Source organism: Diceros bicornis, chromosome X (genome assembly GCF_020826845.1).
Source record: "Diceros bicornis minor isolate mBicDic1 chromosome X, mDicBic1.mat.cur, whole genome shotgun sequence".
NCBI classification, from domain to species: Eukaryota; Metazoa; Chordata; class Mammalia; order Perissodactyla; family Rhinocerotidae; genus Diceros; species Diceros bicornis.
Genome location: NC_080781.1, coordinates 46,961,547 through 46,981,537, shown reverse-complemented (window position 1 = coordinate 46,981,537; position 19,991 = coordinate 46,961,547). Strand labels below are relative to the sequence as shown.

General features: G+C 47.0%; 1 protein-coding gene across 8 annotated transcripts in view; it reads right to left on the bottom strand.

Moving 5' to 3' along the window:
• Window positions 1-368: 368 nt before the first annotated feature.
• The window catches only part of FAM156A (family with sequence similarity 156 member A), a 54,474-nt gene continuing 34,851 nt past the window's right edge, over window positions 369-19,991 (bottom strand). For 5 of the 8 annotated variants that reach the window (XR_009217499.1, XR_009217497.1, XR_009217500.1 and 2 more), the window contains 3 exons: window positions 13,106-13,857; window positions 4,545-6,304; window positions 369-4,326 (listed from right to left, as the gene is read on the bottom strand). Coding sequence is in view for 1 of the 8 variants with exons in the window: in XM_058535966.1 (XP_058391949.1) it covers window positions 5,540-6,181 (642 nt within the window). In the remaining 7 variants the exon portion in view is untranslated. The other 3 variants (XR_009217498.1, XR_009217502.1, XM_058535966.1) reach the window with 2 other exon arrangements.

The window sequence follows — 19,991 nt, the reverse complement described above, 5'->3', positions numbered from 1 at the left end:
GGGTGGGCCCCTCGCAGGAACTTCGAGGAGAACCTGGGCCCTGTAAATATACCTGAGAGATGGAAATCCTTATCTTCTGTAAGAACTCAACAAATAATGTCTAAACTCGATGAATCCAGACATAGCAGCATAAGCCCATTATTTGGGAATATGGAGATGAATGTCCAGAAGAAATCGCTAAGAGAGAAAGTTTGGGGAGGCGGGTGTCCATGGGTACGCATGAAACAAGGGATTGCTCAATTTTATCTTTCATCATAAATATCCTGGTCCTATATGGTCTTTTATCTGAGCGTGAATTAATTTGATGACACAAATTATAATAAAAAGTTAAAAAATGCAACTCAACAAACTTAGCCAGCTCAGCGGATCCTTCTACATCAACTGATACAAACCTAGTCATCTGTAATTTTCAAAGAACTATTGTGACTCGTGTCTCATGGAGTTATCTATACAATGTTTTACAAATTTTAAAGTAACTAAGCACAATGGCTTGACAAGAAATAAAAGCTTAAATGTTTCATTAGCAAATGCAGGGTTTTAACCTCAAAATTTTGATTTCAGGAACATGGACAACAGCAAGTACAGCGTCAGTCTAAAAACACGCATTTGCTTTGTCATGTTTTTTCCTTTCCTAAGACATCTGCCAAGCACAGCAGGTAATGATGAAAACCTGCTTTCCTTGTAAAGAGAAGTCTCAAATCTCCGATTTTAGGTTTCCTCCTATAAGGAAGGTTTTGTTTCCACAGCTGCAATCTAGGCTTTCGTAGGAGAAGTTTTGCTCAGTAATGCTCATGCCAGGGCCACATTCCAGACCTACTAATTCAGACTCTCTGGGGATGGTGCGCCACCATCTGTTCTTTTAAAACCACTCCAGGGGAGATCTGATGCGCCTCCGAGGTTGAGAAGCATAAGCACACACCGTGCTTCACCTGTCGTGGTTTTAAATAGAATTTTGGACTTTAGAGCCATGTTTGTCATTTCTGAATTTTTTAAAAAAGTTAATATGTATCTTCTCTTTCGAGACGTATTTTTGACATATTTACTTTATTTTACAGCCATGTTTAGAACAATTTCAAGGACTCGGGAGTGTGTTTATGCCCCAATGTCCCCTTCCTTACCTGACCCCCAGGCAGGTGGAGGGAAGGGAGAACGGCCTTGGGGTGGAAAGGCGGCTAGAGTTCCGTTGTCTTGGTCACTGCTCTGCTGCGCATCCCCACTGGGTCGCTGAGCTCGGGCAGGGGGCCCTATGGGGGGACAAGCCCCCCTCACCACTCTACATGTCTTGCTGTGACCAGAGGTTGAAGCTAAGGGCTGAGGTTGGTTACCAGGGAAACTGAGCCAGGTCCAGGGGATTCATGAAGAATAGAAAAACACCCAAGTGTAATTTCAGACCCAGGGTGGATGATGGGAGCCTGCCGCCAGCCATGGAATTGCGAGTCAACCATCGTGTTCACCCAAAGGGCGCCTGCGCGTGAACACACAGAGAAACACGCGCACATGTGTGCACTCACCAGCACACCTGCTACCCTGATGTGCACAGTGACTCTGTCTGGCGGGAGCATCTAGTACACACGGAGGAGGCAGGCGATGATGGGTCGTGTAGGCAGGACCCAGAACATGGAACGAGAGAGGGGGGTTCCTTAGTGCTATATAAGCAACGGCGGACCTTTTCCTGCATGACTTCCGTGGACATTTGCATTACATTTTCTAAACAGCTCTGCTGAAGTATAATTTACATACCACAAAATGCACCCAGTTCAAGGGTCCAATGCAGCGACTTTTAGTAAATTTACAGACGTACGCAACCATCACCACAATCCAGTTTTAGAACATTTCCATCACCCCAAAAAGATCCCGTGTGCCCATTAGCAGTCAATCCCCATTATCACCTCCAGGCCCTGGCACCTCTAATCTAATTTCTGTCTCTGTAGATTTGCCCTTTCTTTGCATTTCATATTAATCGACTCATGCAATAAGTGGCATTTTGTGTCTGGGTTCTTTCGCATAGCATAATGCTTTGGAGGCTCATTCCAGTTGTAGCAGAAATCAGAACTTCGCCCTTTTTTTTTTACGGATCAGTGGTATTCTACCGTAGGGGAATACCGCCTTTTGTTTATCCGTTCAGTAGATTGTTTCTGCTTTTGGGCGATTACGAACAGTGCTGCTGGGAACATCTGAGTACAAGTCTTTGCGTGGACATAGGATTCATTTCTAATTTCTCCATGTTTTCATTTCTTTGTCTTGCATGACGGCACTGGCTAGAACCTTCAGTCAATGTTGGATTGCAGTAGGGGAAGCAGACATCCTTGCCTTGGTCTGGATCTCAAGGAGAAAGCATCCATTCTTTCACTAATAAATACGACGTGATGGGAGCAGTAGGTTTCTCGTAGGTGTCCTTCATCAGATTGAGGACGGTCCCTTCTAGCTCTAGTTGGTTGAGCGTTTTTTTTATCATGAATGGGTCTTGAATTTTGTCAAATGCTTTCTCTGTCTGTCAAGACGATCGGATGGTTTCTGTCCTTTATTATATTAATGTGGTGTATTACCTTAATTGAAGTTGAATGTTAAACCAGTACTGCAATCGTGGGATAAATCTCGGTTGTGTTGCATACTCCTTTGTAAATGCTGCTGGATTGGGTTTGCTAATATTTTGAGGAGGATTTATGTATCGATATTCATGATGGATATTGGTCTATAGTTTTCTTGTGACGTCATGTCTGGCTTTGGTAGCAGGGTAATATTGTTCTCATAGGATGAGTTAGGACATGTTCCTTCCTCCTCTCCATTCTGGAAGAGTCTGTGAAGGATGGGTGTTATTTCTTCTTTGGACGTTTGATAGAATTCACCAACAAACCCAGCTGGCCCAGGGCTTTCCTTTGTGGGAAGGTTTTTAATTTAACAATTTCATTTCTTTACTTGCAATAGGTACATTCTGATTTTCTATCTGGACATTACATTTTAAGCCCACTTTCTCCCAATATTTTCTTGCCTCCTTGTGCCTGTGGCTCGGTCTCTGGTCTAGAATTTGACCTGCTGGACATTTCTGGACATCACTGGATTCCAGCTCCTGGTCTGTAACTTGGGACAGTATGCTGTCTCAGGTGTGACACCCAGATCTCCTCCTACACCCCATACACGAGAGTGGGGACAAAGACTTGGAGATGGGTAAGGGGTGGTGCCGCTGACTCCCTCAGTTACACCCGCCCACCCATATCCATGCGCCCTCCTGGAGCCCACTGGGCAACTCTGCAGTTAGGACCTCCCTCAGCAAGCCCCCAGTGTCCACTTCATCCCACCATGATCCTTCTCACTCCTCTCATCTCCTGGCAACCGAGCCGCACAGGGGATCAATGACGGGCTGTCTACCATATCTATGGGTGTCAGATCTCCCTCTGATTAAAGGCTCAACTCCCGAGGGCAGGGATGGGCTCTGCAATTCCTCCTCACTTCCCCGCCCCAACAGCCAGCCTCGCATGGAGTCGGGGAGGTAGAGAGACAATGCCAACCTTCATGAGTGGCTAGACTGTGGGTGGCAGGATTGACCTGACGTGGCTGCTGGAGTGAGGCCATCACTTTACAACCTCTGTGAACTCTGCCAGGTGGGGATATTATCCCTGCCCCAGTGCACCGTGGGGAGGACCCAATGATGTATCTTACCCAGACTTGGTGCTGCCAGCAGTGAATCGTCCACTGAAGTCACCAGCTCTTCGCACTCCACCCCCAGCCTTGAAGGAGGTTACGGTTCGGTGAATGGTTCAGAGCGTGGGCTCTGAATCCAGTCGGCCTAGGTTTGCGTGCCACCCCCCTCTTATTGCCTGTGTGACCCTGAGCAAGTCCCCTAACTGCTCTGTACTCTGCTTTCCCACTTCATAAATTGGGATTGAATCTTGCTAAATGATGGGTCTGTGGGAGAGGATTAAATAAGCTGACCTATGGAAATATGTAGAATATTGTCTGACACCTAGTAAACAACCAATAAACATGAAATGCCATGTTACTCCTTCTAAACACACCGCAAATGACCAGTCTGAATTCAGGGCTTTGAGTTTCAAGAAAGAAAAGCCCTGCTTTACTTACCTTCTCCCCTCGAGCTGGGAGACAAGCCTGGCAGGGTCGGTTGAGCTCCCAAGCTCTCTGATGAGATCACAAGTTCAGAATCTAATAAAGGTACCTGTTCTCAAGCCACTTCTGTCTGCAGAAGACTCACAGATTTTTGCAACAATACAGCTCCGGGGACTACATGAAGACACAGACTAACGGAGAGCAGAGTTTATTTTCAGTTCAGAAGAATTGCATGGTCACTTCCTGGGTACACATCATTGGATTCTGTGAGGGGAAAAGGTAGATTTAATCACTCGTGCCTCCTGAAATGAAAAGGCACATGTCTAAATCCCAATACGACTCTCAAATAACTCAGTGACGCTCTGGTTCTCATGCAGCAGGCATGAAACTACTGTTTGTCTTCACCAACCCAGGGATACCAGGCAACGAAGAATGGGCCTGGGAGTCTGCATGCCAGGGGCACCAGCACCATCCCGCAGGACCTCCTACTGTGAGCAGCAGACTCTGCTTCCAACTCTCCGTGGGCAGGAGGACTCTCTTCCATTTGCTCTGTCTGGGTGATCTGAAGGCTGGTTTCGCTGCAGGGCCACAAAGAGTGACTTGAACACCAGGTGTTCTCTGGTGCCCTCCCTCCACCCCTGTTCCAAATGCGCACAGTTTAGAGCTCCTCTTGATACACTCGGATCTACTGCTCTGGGATTTAAATGTAGTGATCTCAGATCTAACAAAGAACAAAACAATATGGATGAACAAACCTGAATTCTAAAGTTAGTTTCCTTTTATGCGTATGTTTATTTGGTATCGACGATGAGAAATTCCTTCAGAATTTCCGTCAGAAATTCCTTCAAGGGGAAAGACTACTCATTGTTAAGGAGCAGGGAAACAGCTACATTTAAGCTTGTCATACTCGTAATAGCTTATACAAACCATATGATACAATGGTGAACCCCCAAGTTCTAGTTCCACACCCCTTTTCCACACTTTGTTTAGCCTCAGATCTTTGAAACTGGATCTAAGTTTAGCACCTGTGCATTCCACCACACCTAGTGCTGTTTCTTGGAGGCAGTCAGTAAAATGGCACACAAGCACACGGACAGCAACAAGGCATTCTCACTACAGAGACACTCTATATCTTATTGACACAAAGTAGGGAGGAAAGACAGAGATCCAGGGTGTGCAAGCGACAACATGCATCATGGGAGCCATATTACAGGAGTTAAGGACCACTGGTATGCAGTCTCCCTTGCCACAGAATGCCCCAGAGTGATCCAGAAATTCCAGGCAGGAAAGTTTAGGACCTTTCTGGGATCGGATCAAGGCTCATGCTGATGGGATTTCCAGTCACAACTCTGGTCTTGTTACTCCTCCGACTACAGCTTACTCTTTGGTCCCCAAAAGGAATCCACGCCCAGGATCTGGCAACACCAACATCCGTGTCTGAATCCGTTCAGATCTCTGTCATGTGAGGATGAGAGTCTCAGTTTTCTTTTAACCACTGTTTTAGGAGCCTCTGAAACATTCTTTTACTTTCCTGCCGCATCTCCAGTTGGAGCTCCTCCTCCCTCTCCTGCTGCTGGAGCACCCCTTCTGGCAGAAGGCCGGGCCGGTTGGTACCTAGGCTGAGGGTCAAGCCACTGAGGCCCTGTACTAGCGTTTCCCAGGAGGAAGGATGTGGGGCCCCATTCCTCTCAACAGGCATCCCAGAAACATTCGGCCTACGGCTCTGGCAGTATCGACATTCACATCGGAATCTATCCTGAACCCTATCCCCTGAGGAAGAGATTCTGGCTTCCCTTTCAACCCAATAAGGTGCCATGCGATCGAGGTGTCTCTGTCTCATGTGCCCCAGGAATGTTTTCTTCCTCTGAGGGGATGCTGACCTTTCCCACTGACTCTCTTGCAGGGTTTTCTCATCTCTGTACCGCTCCTGGAACAGCCCCTCTGGTAGAGGGGCCGAGTAGCTGGTGCCAGAATGAGGGTTCGGGTCACTGATGCCCATCATTAGCAGTCCTGAGAAGGAAGGATGAGAGGCTGCTGTGACTTCCCAGGAAGTCTCTTCAGAGGTCGTCAGGAAAGATTCAGAAATCAGCGCTGGGTTACGTTTCTGGAGTGGATCCATGGAGTAGGTCTAGTCCGTGCTCGAAGCTCCAGCCGGCCCTTGGGTCTGGACAGGAAGGTGAAGATGAAGGTTCTCAAAGAACTAGAAGGTAGCAGGGAACGTGTGGAGCCAGAAGAACCCAGACTGCAACAAATAGTGACAAGAGAGGAAAGAAAATCCATTATTATTCATCTTACCTAACCCTTCTGTCCTTCCATTTCCTATCCGTAAAATGGGGGTAATAATGAGACCTACTTCCTAGGATTGTCCTGCAGGTTAAATGAGATATAATTACACCTCAAGAGCTCAGAATACTTATGACATATGATTATAGGGGTTTACTATATATTATGTAATATATATTATTATTGCAAGGCTTTTAGAAATGAGATCAATTGTTGCATCCATACGACACCTAACACAAAATGATGCACCGCAGTCAACCATGTTAATTCCCCGATGACTTTATACAAACTATTCTCAAGCATGATTTAAAGAACAATCAACGTGTGACTAACATGTCCTCTTCTCATAAGCACTCCTATACTTTCAAAAAGTAGACATTTACTAAATTGTAAGCATTTGCACCACGGTGACACGCTCTTTTAAATTTTCCTTCACCCTCGCTGACTTGTCATCTGGTTAAAAAGGCTGCTCGAGCCTATGGGAAACGTCTCAAAATTCCCAGTAAGTATAAATAAGAATTTATTTTACTCAAAAATAAGAAAAGAAACCAACGAGATTTCTAACAGAAAAAAAAATACAGAGAAACTCAATTAAACCAAAAGCTGGTTCTTTGAAATGATCAATAATATTGATAAACCTCTAGCAGGACTGACAAAGAAGAAAAAGAGGGAGAAGAAGAAAATTACCAATAGCGGGTATGAAAGAGGAGATTTCACTGCAGACCCAGCAAATATGAAAAGGACAAAAATACGGTAATACTATATTCAACTCTACATATATAAATGCAACTACCTAGGAGAAATGGATCCATTACTCAAAAACCATAAAGTACCAAGATGGGCCCAAGGTGAACTAGTGTACAAAGTCCAATATCTTTTACAGAATTTGAATTGGTAGTTAAAAGCCTTTGGAAAAAAACCCCAGGTGGTATCACTGGTGAATTCTACCAAATATTGAGAGAAAAAAGAAAACCCACAAATTCTACACAATCTCCTCCAGAAAACAGAGGTGGAGGGAACACTTGCAACTGATTTTATGAGGCTAGCATTTCACTGGTATCACAAAAAGAAAACTCCAGACCAATATTCTTTCTTATCATAAGCACAAAACTCCTCAACAAAGTACTAGCCTCGCATCCAGCAATATATGAAAAGAATAATATACCTTGATAGAGTGGGTTAACTCAGGAATGCCAGGGTGGTTCAATTATTGAAAATCAACCAATGCAACCCACAGATTAAGAAGATAATTGATTAATCAATCAATGTAATCCACAGATTAATATAACAGATTAAGAAGAAAAATGATAGACAGATTCAATGCTATTCCCACCAAAGTCCCACTGGTATTTTTTACAGAAATAGAAAAACAATCCTAAAATTCATACGGAATAACGAAAGACCCAGAATGGCCAAGGCAACTCTGAGAAAGAAGAACCAAGCTGGAGGCATCAAACTTCCTCATTTCAAAATTTACTACAAAGCTACAGTAAGTAAAACAGTATGGTACTGGCATAAAGACAAACATATAGACCAATGACACAGAATAGAACCCAGAAACAAACCCACGCATATACAGCCAACTGACCTTTGACAAGGGCCCCAAGAATACATAATGGGAAAAGGACAGTCTCTTCAACAAACAGTGCTGGGGAAACTGGATATCCACATGCAAAAGGATGAAATTGGATGCCCATCTTGCACCACACACACAAGTCAACTCAAAATGGATTAAAGATTAAATAAACATAAGACCTGAAACTGTAAAACTCCGAGAAGAAAACATAGAGGAAAAGCTGCATGACATTGGTCTTGGCAATGATTTCATGGAAATGACACCCAAAGCCCAGGCAACAAAAGCAACAATAGACAAGTGGGACTATATCAAACTAAAAAGCTTCTGCACAGCAAGGAAACATTCAACAGAGTGAAAAGGCAACCTACAGAATGGGCGAAAATATTTGCAAAGCATATATCTGATGAGTTAACATTCAAAATTTATAGTGAACTTCTATAAGTCAATAACAAGAAAACCAATGAGCCAGTTAAAAATTGGCAAAGGATTTGAATAGACATTTCTCCAAGGAAGACATACAAATGGCCAATAGGTATATGAAAAGGTGCTCGGCATCACTAATCATGAGGGAAATGCAAATCAAAACCACAATGAGATACCTCATCGCACATGTTAGGATGGCTATTATCAAAAAAACAAAAGATAACAAGTGTTGGTGAGGACGGGGAGAAATTGGAAGCCTTGTACACTGTTGGGAATATGAAATGGTGCAGCCACTATGGAAAACAGTATGGAAGTTCTTCAAAAAATTAAAATGAGAACCACCATATAATCCAGCAATCCCACTTCTAAGTATATATTCAAAAGAACTGAAATCAGGGATCTCAAAGCGATATCTGCACTCCCATTTTTACTGCCACATTATTCACAATAGCCAAGATAATGGAAACAGCCCAATTGTCCATGGACAGAGGAGTGGAGAAAGAAAATGTGGTATATGTATACAATGGGATATTATTCAGCCTAACAAAAGAGAAGGAAAGCCTACCACTTGCGGGCCAGGTGCTGTGCACTAAAGCAGCGTGATAGAGAATGTTGCCATTTATTTAGTGCCTTCCACGTGCCAGGTAACGTGAGCTGGGTGTCTTAGATCCAATAGCTCCTGTAGGTCTCCCAACAAACCTCTCGAGTAGGTAGAGTGCCATTTTACAATGAGGAATTTGAGGCTGAAGGAGAGAGAGTGGCTGAAGAGGCAGAGTGTGCGCTGGAATCCAGTGTGAGTGTAAACTGAATTCTGGGGTGGAGGGAGAAGAGCTTGGAGAGAAAAGCAGGGACCAGGACACAGAGAGCTTCCAATGCCATGCAGGAGCAACAAAACATCACAGGCTTTCTTACCTGCCCTGGGGCGTCCCCTGCACCAGAAGCAGCCCCTACCTATCTGAGGACAGAACTGGAGTGAACTGAATGGATGCACACAATATAAGATGATGTGTATTTGTGGTTCCCTGGTGGGAGGCCCACAAGCCAGACTTGTGCTGAGGGGTCGTCCATGCGTGAGAGAAAAGCTAGAAGACTGTGGCAGAGAAAGAACGAACCTCTAGGGCTGGACAGAGACGTCTAAGGTGATCTTTATGTTCTTCGCTGTAGCTCATGCAGCGTAAAGCCTGGCCTGCAACCTACCTGATGGCAGCATCAGTAGTTGTAACCATAGGGAATGTGCCAGGCACATTTCTACGAGCCTCATGGCATTACCTCATTACATACTCACAAATACAACCCTCTCAGTTGGTACTGTTATGATTAAGAATACTAAACCCATTTCACAGGTGAGGATAGTAAGGCACAGAGGGCCAAGTAAATCTCTCAAGACGACATGACTGCAAGTGGCAGAACCGGGTTGGAAGGGAGCCTGTCTAGTATCAGAGCCTGTGCCCTTTCCCACCACACGGTATCAAAACTCCCTCAAAAACAAACAAACGAACGAACCAAAAAACCCACGATGCTCACTGTATCGGGAAGTCTGCTTTGGGCTGTGAGTAAAGAGAACACCCCTCCTCCAACAGGCCTAATCAGAAAGGCAATTCACAATCACACAAAATGAAACCAGGAGGAAGGGTCGGCTCAGGCAGGGGACACTCTGGGATCCAGTGATGCCGTCAAGGACCCAGGTTCTTTCCAGCTCTCTGATCTGTCCTTTTCTGCAACAGGATCCTGGTTGTTCCAGGATCGACATCTAGATATGGTGATATCCAAGAACAGAAAAGGACTTTCTAATCCCGTATCTTTCCTCTGAACAAGGAAGTATCCCAGAAGCCCCCTGGCAAACACTCCCTTCTTTTCTCATTGGCCAGCACCGGGTCACATCCCCACTCCTCAGTCAGTCAGGAACGCGTGGGAGGCGACGGCTGTGGTGGTCCTAGGTGAAGGGTTTGGGAATGGAATGGCTGTTAGGGAGACTGTCACCTCTTATTCACCCCTCAGGACTCAGCTTAGCCAGCACATCCTCCAAGAAGCCTTCTCTGCCCGTTTCCTCATGCCCTGGACAGGGGACTTCCTCTGAGCTCCCACAACACCCTGTACTTCTATCCCAGCCACAACCTCACTCAGCTGTCAGAGGTGGTTGTTTGTCTGTCTCACCCACTGTCACAGGAGCTGACAGAGGCCAGGGACTTTACCTTGCTCACCCATCACAGAGCCTCAACCTCGGTGGGCATTCACAAATACAGTTATCTGTAGAGTGGAATAAGGGGAATGTGGGGCCCTTTAGAAACATCTCATTTAGTATATCAACCCCACAGAATCCATATTTTCCCAGGTCACAAAGGTGGAAATGCTTGCATGGAGAGGTTAAGTAACATCCCCAAGGTCACACCTCAGGCAAGGGACAGAACTCCATCCCAAGTGCATCCTGACTCCAGATGCACGCACCGTTGGTGGCACTGCCTCTCTGGATTCTCTGCCTCCCCGAAAGCCTGACTTAGAAAGCAATCCTGAGGGAGAGAATTCAGGTGAGAATGTCCTGGGGGCTGGACCACGGGTCCAGAGTTGGTCCAGGGATCAGGTAACTCATGCAGCAAATAGCTCATATCACTTCCTAGTGCCAGGCTCCATTCTCAGTGCCGGGAATACTGCCCAGAACAAAATTTGCAGACTCCCCGCTCTCATGAAGCTTGCCTTCTGGTGTGGGGGGAAGAAAGTAAACAACTAAACAGGTAAGTACCTGCTATGTCAGGGGTGATGAGTGCTACGAAGACACTTGTATTTATTTTGACAATTAAACCTGTGACATGTGATACTTTCCTCAACTTTCCATAATGATATGAAAAACGATTATAAAATAAATTTATTCCTGTTCAAAGAATCAGATTTCATGTAATAATATTTCAAATAATAGTTTGACTTTTTTTTTTTCCTTTCTCCAGGAATGGCAAAATCCTAAGGGTACTAGACTGAGATCTGTCCAAGGTCACCGAGTGCTGAAAACCATCCCCCTAGCCCTGTGCAACACCAAGGAAAAATGAGTCCGAGTCCTAGCCATGCAAACCACACAGATTAATAAAAGAGATTCTCCAGCACCTGGTACGCAGGTGTCCCATATTTTTGATGCCTACGCAGAAAACCTCCATCCTACTGACTCCAGAATGGAGGAGATGCTTTTCAGAGTGGTGTCATTACAAAAGAACATTTAAATCAGTAATGCCCACTGATGCCCACTTCTGAGTGTGAAAGAGGAAATGAAGAGACCAATGAAACATGGTCCTTTCATTAGGGATCTTACAGTGTGGTGGGCCAGAGGACATATCAACAGAAAGCAGTGGGAGTACAAAGGAGGGCACAGGGGAAGGGTAAAGAGGAGCAGCAGCCACAGAAGCAAGAGGAACACAAGGAGAACAGTCTCCTGCTGCGAGTGACAGAGGGCACGTGGACCCGCCCAACGGGACTGAGCAGCGAGTTCACATCGTCCATTCTGCTGATGGAAGCCGGAGTGACATCTATACCTCTCACCCACGAAATAAGATAACCTGACCGTCCAGGTTGGATTCTTCCAACCAATATTTACTGAGGGCCCACCTGTTCATCAGTCCCTTCAGTGAATTACCCAATGCAGCCCCAACCTAGCACAGACCTAATTCTGAGCAAGTACAAGACTGTCCAACATACAGTATAAAGGGGAAAAATGTGAGGAATACTCGGACACTAGACATTCGGGACAGAGTGGGGATAGAAAACATGATGCCCCTCACCCCCTTGAATGAACAGAAATTTGAGCAGAGCATTTTCTGTGTTTGCTCATTTACAATATATTATTTCCAGTTGAGAAACAACTGGTATAATGGTAGCTATACACTAGGAAGGAGAAAAGTGGGTGTTACAATAAGGTTCTGGACAGTGGGGGATACAAGACACAAACACCCGCTGGATTGAAAATTGATCCGAGAGATTTGCTCTACCCACTCATTAGGATATATTGTTTCCAATAACCAAATTGACAGCATACCAATAGCTACACTGCTCTGTGTGCGTAGCTCGTCTCACCATCACTCACATGTTAAACGTGTTCTGAGCACCTGCTAGGCACCAGGCTCCAGGACCCGTGCTTTGGTAGACTTTGTGCACACGGGATGTCATGCGGGATAATAGTCCTCAAAGAAGAGCTCACAGTCTGGTGGACAGGGGGCCAGGCTGAAGACAATGACAAAACAAGCGTGATGAGAGCCGAGGCAGGCGTGAGCCAGGGGATGCTCGGAACACAGAGGAGAGCCGCATAACCCAGATGGTCAGGAATGGCTTCTCCTGGGGGTGGTATAATACATAATATTATTGTCTCCATTTGCAGATGAGGTAACTGAGGATCAGAGAGCGTAAGCAACTCACTCCAGGTCACACAGCTAGGTCGTGGTAGTGACCATTTTTCACTTAGGTTTGTTAAAACACAAAAGTCTCTGCACTATTCATTACACCAATCTCTCCCTGTTAAATATTGTCACCTGTTTTAACTCGCATTCACCCCCCCCCCCTTATACATACTCTTGGCTCTCCTTACCCCTTAAATACTTAAATGATCCGCTGATTTAAATGACCACAGTATAGATTTCCTTTTAGCACATCAGGCTTCTTCACTTTATAAATTTTCCCTGCCAGGCACAATGGCCTTGCCTAAACTGAACATTTGTCTTGAGTTTGCGTTGCATCCAAATGCTGGGCAAAGAAAAGGGATCACTGCGATCTTAAGTTTTAACTTACCTATTTCATGCAGTGTCAAGTACAATTTTAAATGTAGTCAATACCCAAGTAAAAACAGTAGAACCCGTGCTTCCCTAAAACAACCATTCACAAAACGTTTTCTTGAATACCAAGGCGTTCCAGGTAAGAGACCCTGCTCTTTTGATACGGAGTTGTCGAAAACCTGCTCTCTCTAAGGCTCACGCACGTTCTTTGGCGGATCAGATTCCCGCCGTCCAGAAGCCAATGCGCTGCCTCCCATCCTCAGTCCAGGCGAAGAAGCGCGGCCCCCGGAATAGAAGGGTTAAGACCACCGCGAGGAGAAGTCCTGCCCACGTCCTAGAGAGGCTGCCCACCCCTACCCGGGGAAGGAGGGTCTGGGGGCTGAGCCTGACGTCACAGGGATGGGACACTGTAGAGAAGCCAGGTCTTTCCTCTCTGGCCTCCCGCGGGCTGCAGTGGGCGGGGAGGGAGCCGGAAGTGGCCTGAAGGGGAGTAGGTTCCTCTCCGTGGGCGGCCGGGTGGGTCGGGGGAACCCACGACGTAAAGCCTGCTCGGAGGAGATAAGCGTTGAGTCCGCCCGTCCCGGCCGCGCAGCGGAGCGGTGGTCCCAGGTCCCAGGAGCTCGAGACGGGACGGGTGGGGAGGAATGCTTCTTGAGGACGCAGGAGGAGTTTCCAGGCGGTGGAGGTGACTTCACCGACGACGACGCACGTGGATGCTGGGCTGGGGGAATGGAAGGAGGGGCTTCTTCCGTGACCGCCTGGGTACTTCTGTTATAGAGGGCACACGGGAGGAGAAGCACCTGTTACTGATTTGTCGTCTTACCCATCGTTTTTGCATAAGCGATACATCACACTGGGAATGACAGAAGCCAAACTAGTAAAGAGAGGGACTTTATTCAGGCTGTTGCAATCGGGAGCGCACCCCAGATCTGAAGATCAGACTGTCACAGCAGGGTGGTTTTGCCTTTTACTTCATGAGGAGTAGGCCACTTACAGTGGGGAGATTCATAGGTGGGATTGTTTCTGCATTCAGGGGAAGTCTCCCTCAGCTGAACGGGAGATGTTTATCTCTGCTGTCTAGCTAGTTTCAGCAGGACTGACTTCTAATCTCAGTTATCATTCAAGAGACAAAGAACAGGGCGTTGGAGCGTCTGTTATCCTGCCCTTCAGCAAAGGAGAAAGGTCTGTGTTTGGCCTTGTCGCAGGTATACCAGGAGTCACCCGCGGGTTTTATGGGAAGTATGACAAAGAGTGGACAGCAAGCCTTCTCTAAGTCAGAAGAGGAAGGGGGTGGTCCTTTGGGGTAAGCCATTTCCAGAACACAAAAGCCTGCAGAGATTTCTTTACCGTGGTTTGTTTTCAGGGCTGGGGTGAAGTTCAACACTGTCAACACAGTAAAAATGAGCAAGGCATCTTTCATGCTTGTCCAAGCACATACATGGGTAAGTAGGGACATTCCCTGTTTACCCTGGAAGTAATCGACACTCCAACAGCACACTGTAGTTTTCAAAAGGTAATATTATCATGATCTAAGTGAAGGAAGCAAAACTGAGTCATTATCCCAGAATATGCTCATCGACCTCATCTTACAAATGAGGAAACTGACCACAGAGAGGTTAAGTAACCTGCCCAAAGTCACACAAGGACTAAGTGGTGGAGCCTTGACTCAAATCTAGATATCCGTGGCTTTATCACCTCCCTGCTATTCAGCCATACACTGATGGTTTCCAGACCCACGTATCTGGCTCAATCCTCTCTCCCAAACTACAGACCTCCTGAGCCGACTGACAGGCCCACAGGCAGACTGCGCTCAACAAGTGCTAGACAACCTCTGGGACGCTGGAGATGATGTCACAGAGAAGGGGAGTGTTAGAAAAACTCAGTCTCAAAGGCCCTACCCCCACCCTTGGAGGGAGTGAAGGGCTACGGGAGGAAGACTGGAGGGTCCGCAGGGGGGGGCAGTTTATCTGAGAGACAGCCTGATGGGCTATCATACTGCACACATGATGATAAACACTGGTTACTTTGAACTTATGTCTTTTTTTCTTTTAACGTTGGCAATACATGCTGCCTGGTGAAAATACACAGAGCACATATGGAAAACCAAGAAGAGAGATGGATAAGTATGTTACCCGGGCAAGGTCCACTGCCCGATGCACACAGAAGCCAATACCATGGCACTGGCTTTTGAGAAAAGAAAAGGTTTTATTGCGAGGCCGACTGGCAAGGAGACAGGAGGCAAGGCTCTCAAATCTGTCTCCCCGATCCAGGGTTCGGGGCAAAAGTTGAGGAGTTAGGAGCTACTAAGCTGTAGCTGGGTCCACAGAAGCTGATTGGCTAGTCTCGAAGCAGTCCATCAAGCTACCCGGGCTGCTGGAAACCAGATTTTCCTTATTGAAGGCCGGGGTCATCCTGGGCCTACGGGCTCCCACCTGGCAAGGTCTGATTAATGAATTACCTGTTTTAAGGAAGCAAAACTAGTTGAAGCTGGTCAATGTTTTATGCGCTGTTTCAAGTAGAGCGATTCCCATTTTACTTAGGGAGTACCTAACAGTAAAACAGCACTCTGCTGTATACAAGGAGAACATCCTCCTAGACTAAATGAATGAAACAGAAATTAGTCATTTTTCCTAATTATTAGTAGCATTGTCCTATCACAGATGAGGCATCCCAGGCACAGAGAGGTTAGGTCAGCTCCCCCAAGTCACTCAGGTAACAACTGTTTGAGGCCCACAGGCAAGGAACACTCAACATGTCCAAAGTGAATCCATCCACCCCCCACTCCCCACACATCTGCACCCCCTCTGGCGTTGCCTAACTCAGTGAAAGGCAGCCTTCTACCCAGCTGCTTAGGCCAGAGGTCCTCAAAGCCATCCTTGATTGCTGCCTCTCTCTCACCACCCCCTCAATCACCAAGCCTGGCCAGTTAGACCTCCTAAGTCTTTCTAAAAGAAGATGTTGACACTTCTCTCCATCACCACAGTTCCCTAGTCCAGGTCACCCTCATCTCTCTCCTTGACAACCACCACCAATCTTGGCCCTTTCCTCGCATTCTCTATCCCACTGCCTGAGGGACCTTTCTTAAATCCTAACCTGGTCACGTCACCCCTGCTCAAAACTCTGCAGGGGCTGCCTGCTGCTCTTAGGATAACATCCAGCCTCCTGCCCCCAAATGCCTCATCTTCAGCAGACCCCTACCTCTGCTCCACGCCCCACTCGATATTCCAGCCAACCGAAACCTCTTTCTGTTCATCAGGTGACCAGTGCGCTCGTGCTTGTACTGGTTCGTTCTCTCTCTCCCTCTCTCCCTCCCTCCCTCTCTCTCTCGTTCTCTCCCAGAGTTCCACAGCCTCACATGTGCTGTTCCCTCTATCTAGCATGCACTTCCTCCCTCCTCATATGCCTGATTCATACTTACGTTCAGCTGTCAGGTTAAGTAGAGCAATTTCCATTTTACCTTAGGGAGTACCTGGATGTAAAGGCACAGTTAACCGATTTTCTATTTTTATGCAATCTGACGGCAGAGTTTTTCCGGGAAAGGCTTCCTTGCTAAGAATAGCATACGCGCGGCAAAGATCTCCCCTTATTTCATATGGGCCCATTGTTGTGTTTGAATATGGAGTTTGAGATTGTGGCCACAGTGTTCGGACCGTGAAGGGATCCAGGCCGGGGACCTACCTCACAGTGAGGAGGCATAAGCCAAAACATGGAAAGAATCTGCCACTTGATGGTGTCATTGACCCCCATTAACGGTAAATTAAACAGACCTTGAGCTGCCCTACCTGCAGACTTGGATTTGATGTGAGAATTTTTCGCCATAAGTTACAGTCTGAGTTTTCTGTTAGTGAAACCGAGCACGAAGAGGTTAAAAAATCTTCCCTGGGCTAGAAGAGAGCAAAAACTTTGAGATAAGCTTTGCTAACTGCAGCTGTGCATATTCAGCATAATCAACTGTTGTTTAAAACTAACCAGGTCTTTCTGTCCTTCCTTAGTATATGAGTGAGCTGTCTGTCTTTCCCAGGAAATCAAGGTCCAGACATCAAGAATCAGCCTCACAAGGCCAAAACACAGGCTGAAGATGAAAACTAACCAGAAAAGTCCAGACAGTCAAGGGAAAGAAATTCAGTCTTCAAGGCCACATGCAAGCTGGTGCCAGCTGGGAAGGTGCCAGCCAGCACGTCCACATGATCCCCCCTCCCTTACCTAAAACCCCAACACATGCTCTCCCTCTCAACCTTTAAAACCCCTTGCCTCCCATCTTCGGGGAGATGGGACAAATTTGAGAGCTCTCGTCTCCCGGCTGACGTCACCCGAAATAAAAACTTTTTCCTTGCCATAAGCCTGGCGTTCTAGTTTTATTTGGCCTCTCTTGTGTGGCGGGTAAAGAACCTGGGTATGTATCTGGTAACATTAGGACAAGAGAATGTCTACAAACTGGTCCTCCCTTTGCAAGGGGTTCGGTTTACTAGTCCCTGTGGTCATCAGGGAGGCAAGGATCAGCTGCCTGCTCACTATGGGGGACCCTCCAGGGGAATCTGACAATGCCCTTGTGCCACTCCTTAGAGGTCCCCCTCTAGATGCCATCAGCCCCTGGAGGAAACTATGTCAGTTCCTATCAAGTCCAGTGGAGAGCGCCAATCCCCTGCTGATTCCGCCTGCTACAGACTCAACTGTGAGGATTAACTTCATTCACTGCAACTCCTCTGAGCAGAGCACACTTAAGTATGAAATGAAGTGTGTGCCTTGGACACGTGTGTACAATGAAAGAGTAAAGATGGCAACGGCACCAGTCTGACCACCACCACTCCAACCCCCAACCCCAGCCAGAGGGTAGACCAGACCCCCAGGGGCCCTGGCGTGCTTCCCTCACACCAATGTGTCCCTAACACAGGGCACAGTGTGAATAGCTCTTCCTGGAGCCTACCCACTGAGGAGCTAATGTATGCTGGGCATATACAGTTTTATTTCCCAAAGACCCAGAGAGGTAAGTATCAGACCCCGCCTTCTACAGACAAGGACACAAGCTGAAAGAGGTTAGGTCGCTGATGCAGTAAAGGGTGGATCTGGGAATCACAGAGACACACACACACACGTTCTGCCCGACTCCAAAGCCAGTCTTCTTTGCATTCATGACGACGCACTTGGCTTACGTTTCAGGCGCTGAGATGCAGATATTGTTCCATGATTGGAGAGTCATCACTGTGCCAACACCACATCCAGCTGTGAAATGCAGGAACCCAGCAGAGCAAAGCAACCCTGAAAGGTTCTAAGACTCTCTGCGTCTGCCCTCAAAGGAGTTGCCCTGAAGCCAACAGACCTGGAGTCCCTTGGCGTGAAAGGCTTGCCTCAGAGTTGACAGCCAAACAGGACTTGAACTTCCAGGGTTTCCCCGTGGGGAGGCACTTTGCCACATCCGCGAGACTTTTACAACGAATCCCTACCCCCAAATTATGCCCCCACCAGTCTCACTATATTTACCAGATATTAAGAACCAAGAGGCAAGCAAGAGGAAGTGTTTTTAGTGGCTGCATCACCGCTCTGCAGATGAACAAACTCCAATGGTGGTTTGGAGCCCAACGGACTGAGAATTGAAATCTAGCTCTAGCTGTGTTGATCTCTCTGTTCTTCAGCTTGCTTGTTGTCTGTAAAATGTGGATAATCAAAGTGCCTACCTCAGAAACCTCCCCTCCCCTGAGAAGTCTGTCCTGACCAAACTCACACAAACACCCTCAGGGAGGGGTAAGATGCCCTCCTCTGTGTTCCTAGGGTAGCATGATTTAAATCCTGCCATTGCTTTTCTCACACCACAACATGTGGCAGTCATCTGCTTGCAGGTTACATCCCTGTATCCGCAAACTGTGTCCACTAGGCTGAGATGTAGTGTCCAGTCGGTGATTAGAACATGTTTTTTGATGAAGGAGCTTGACCAAGGGTCAATAAAGGGTAGCTATTATTGTATCAGTTATTTTGGTGTGTTATTTCAATGACACAGGAGAACAAAGTCAATAGGACATCTCTGTAGTCAGATTCTCTTCCCTTTGGGGCGAGGAGGACTGCATCTTTCATACCATCCCAAATTCTGGAAACTCCTAATGAAAGAGGCTGCAATGTTCATTAAATATGTGTGGGTCACTCTGTTGTCCCATCAGCCACAGTTCTGGCCTCACAGTGGAACTTGGGTCAAGATCCTTGGAGCACCAGTCAGTTCACTGAATGCTTCCCAAGTACTAAGTGGCTGGTAGTGCACACGGTAGACCCCACAACAACCTGTCCAATAGGTGGACTGTTGAATGAATTCAGGCTGCTAATTAAGTGTGTGATGCTGTGCCTCAAGAACAGATGTCTGTGGAGACAGGGACATGAGCACACGGACGAAGGACGTCTCAATCCAAACCCAAACCCGCCTCTTCTCTGACTGCTCTTCCCCCATGTCCCTCTGCCTCACTCGACAGCCTCGCACAGGCTTGTCATTCAGCATCTACGACCTTTTCGGTCCAGCGGACTGAGCCGAGCTTACACAGCCCAGCAGGACCAGCCCAGCCCTGTCACCCTCGGTTCTCCCCACCTTCCGTTCAGCTCTCCCTCCTTGCCCTCAGTTCCCCTGGCCTCCTGGAAGTGCCTCCAGTGTGTCTGCACCCTCTGCCTGTGACACTTTCTCCCAACTGTTCCCTCTGTCTGCAAAGTCCTGACCCGAGACATCTGCTTGGATGACTCCTCTCCCTCTTCATGTCTTTGTTGAAATGTCACCTCCTCAATGAAGCCTACCCTGGTTGCTGTGGGCAGTATTCCCACTTGCTCCTCAAATTCTCAATCTCATTACCATGACCTAGACTTCTTTTTTTTTTTTTTTTTTGTGAGGAAGATCAGCCCTGAGCTAACATCCACGCCAATCCTCCTCTTTT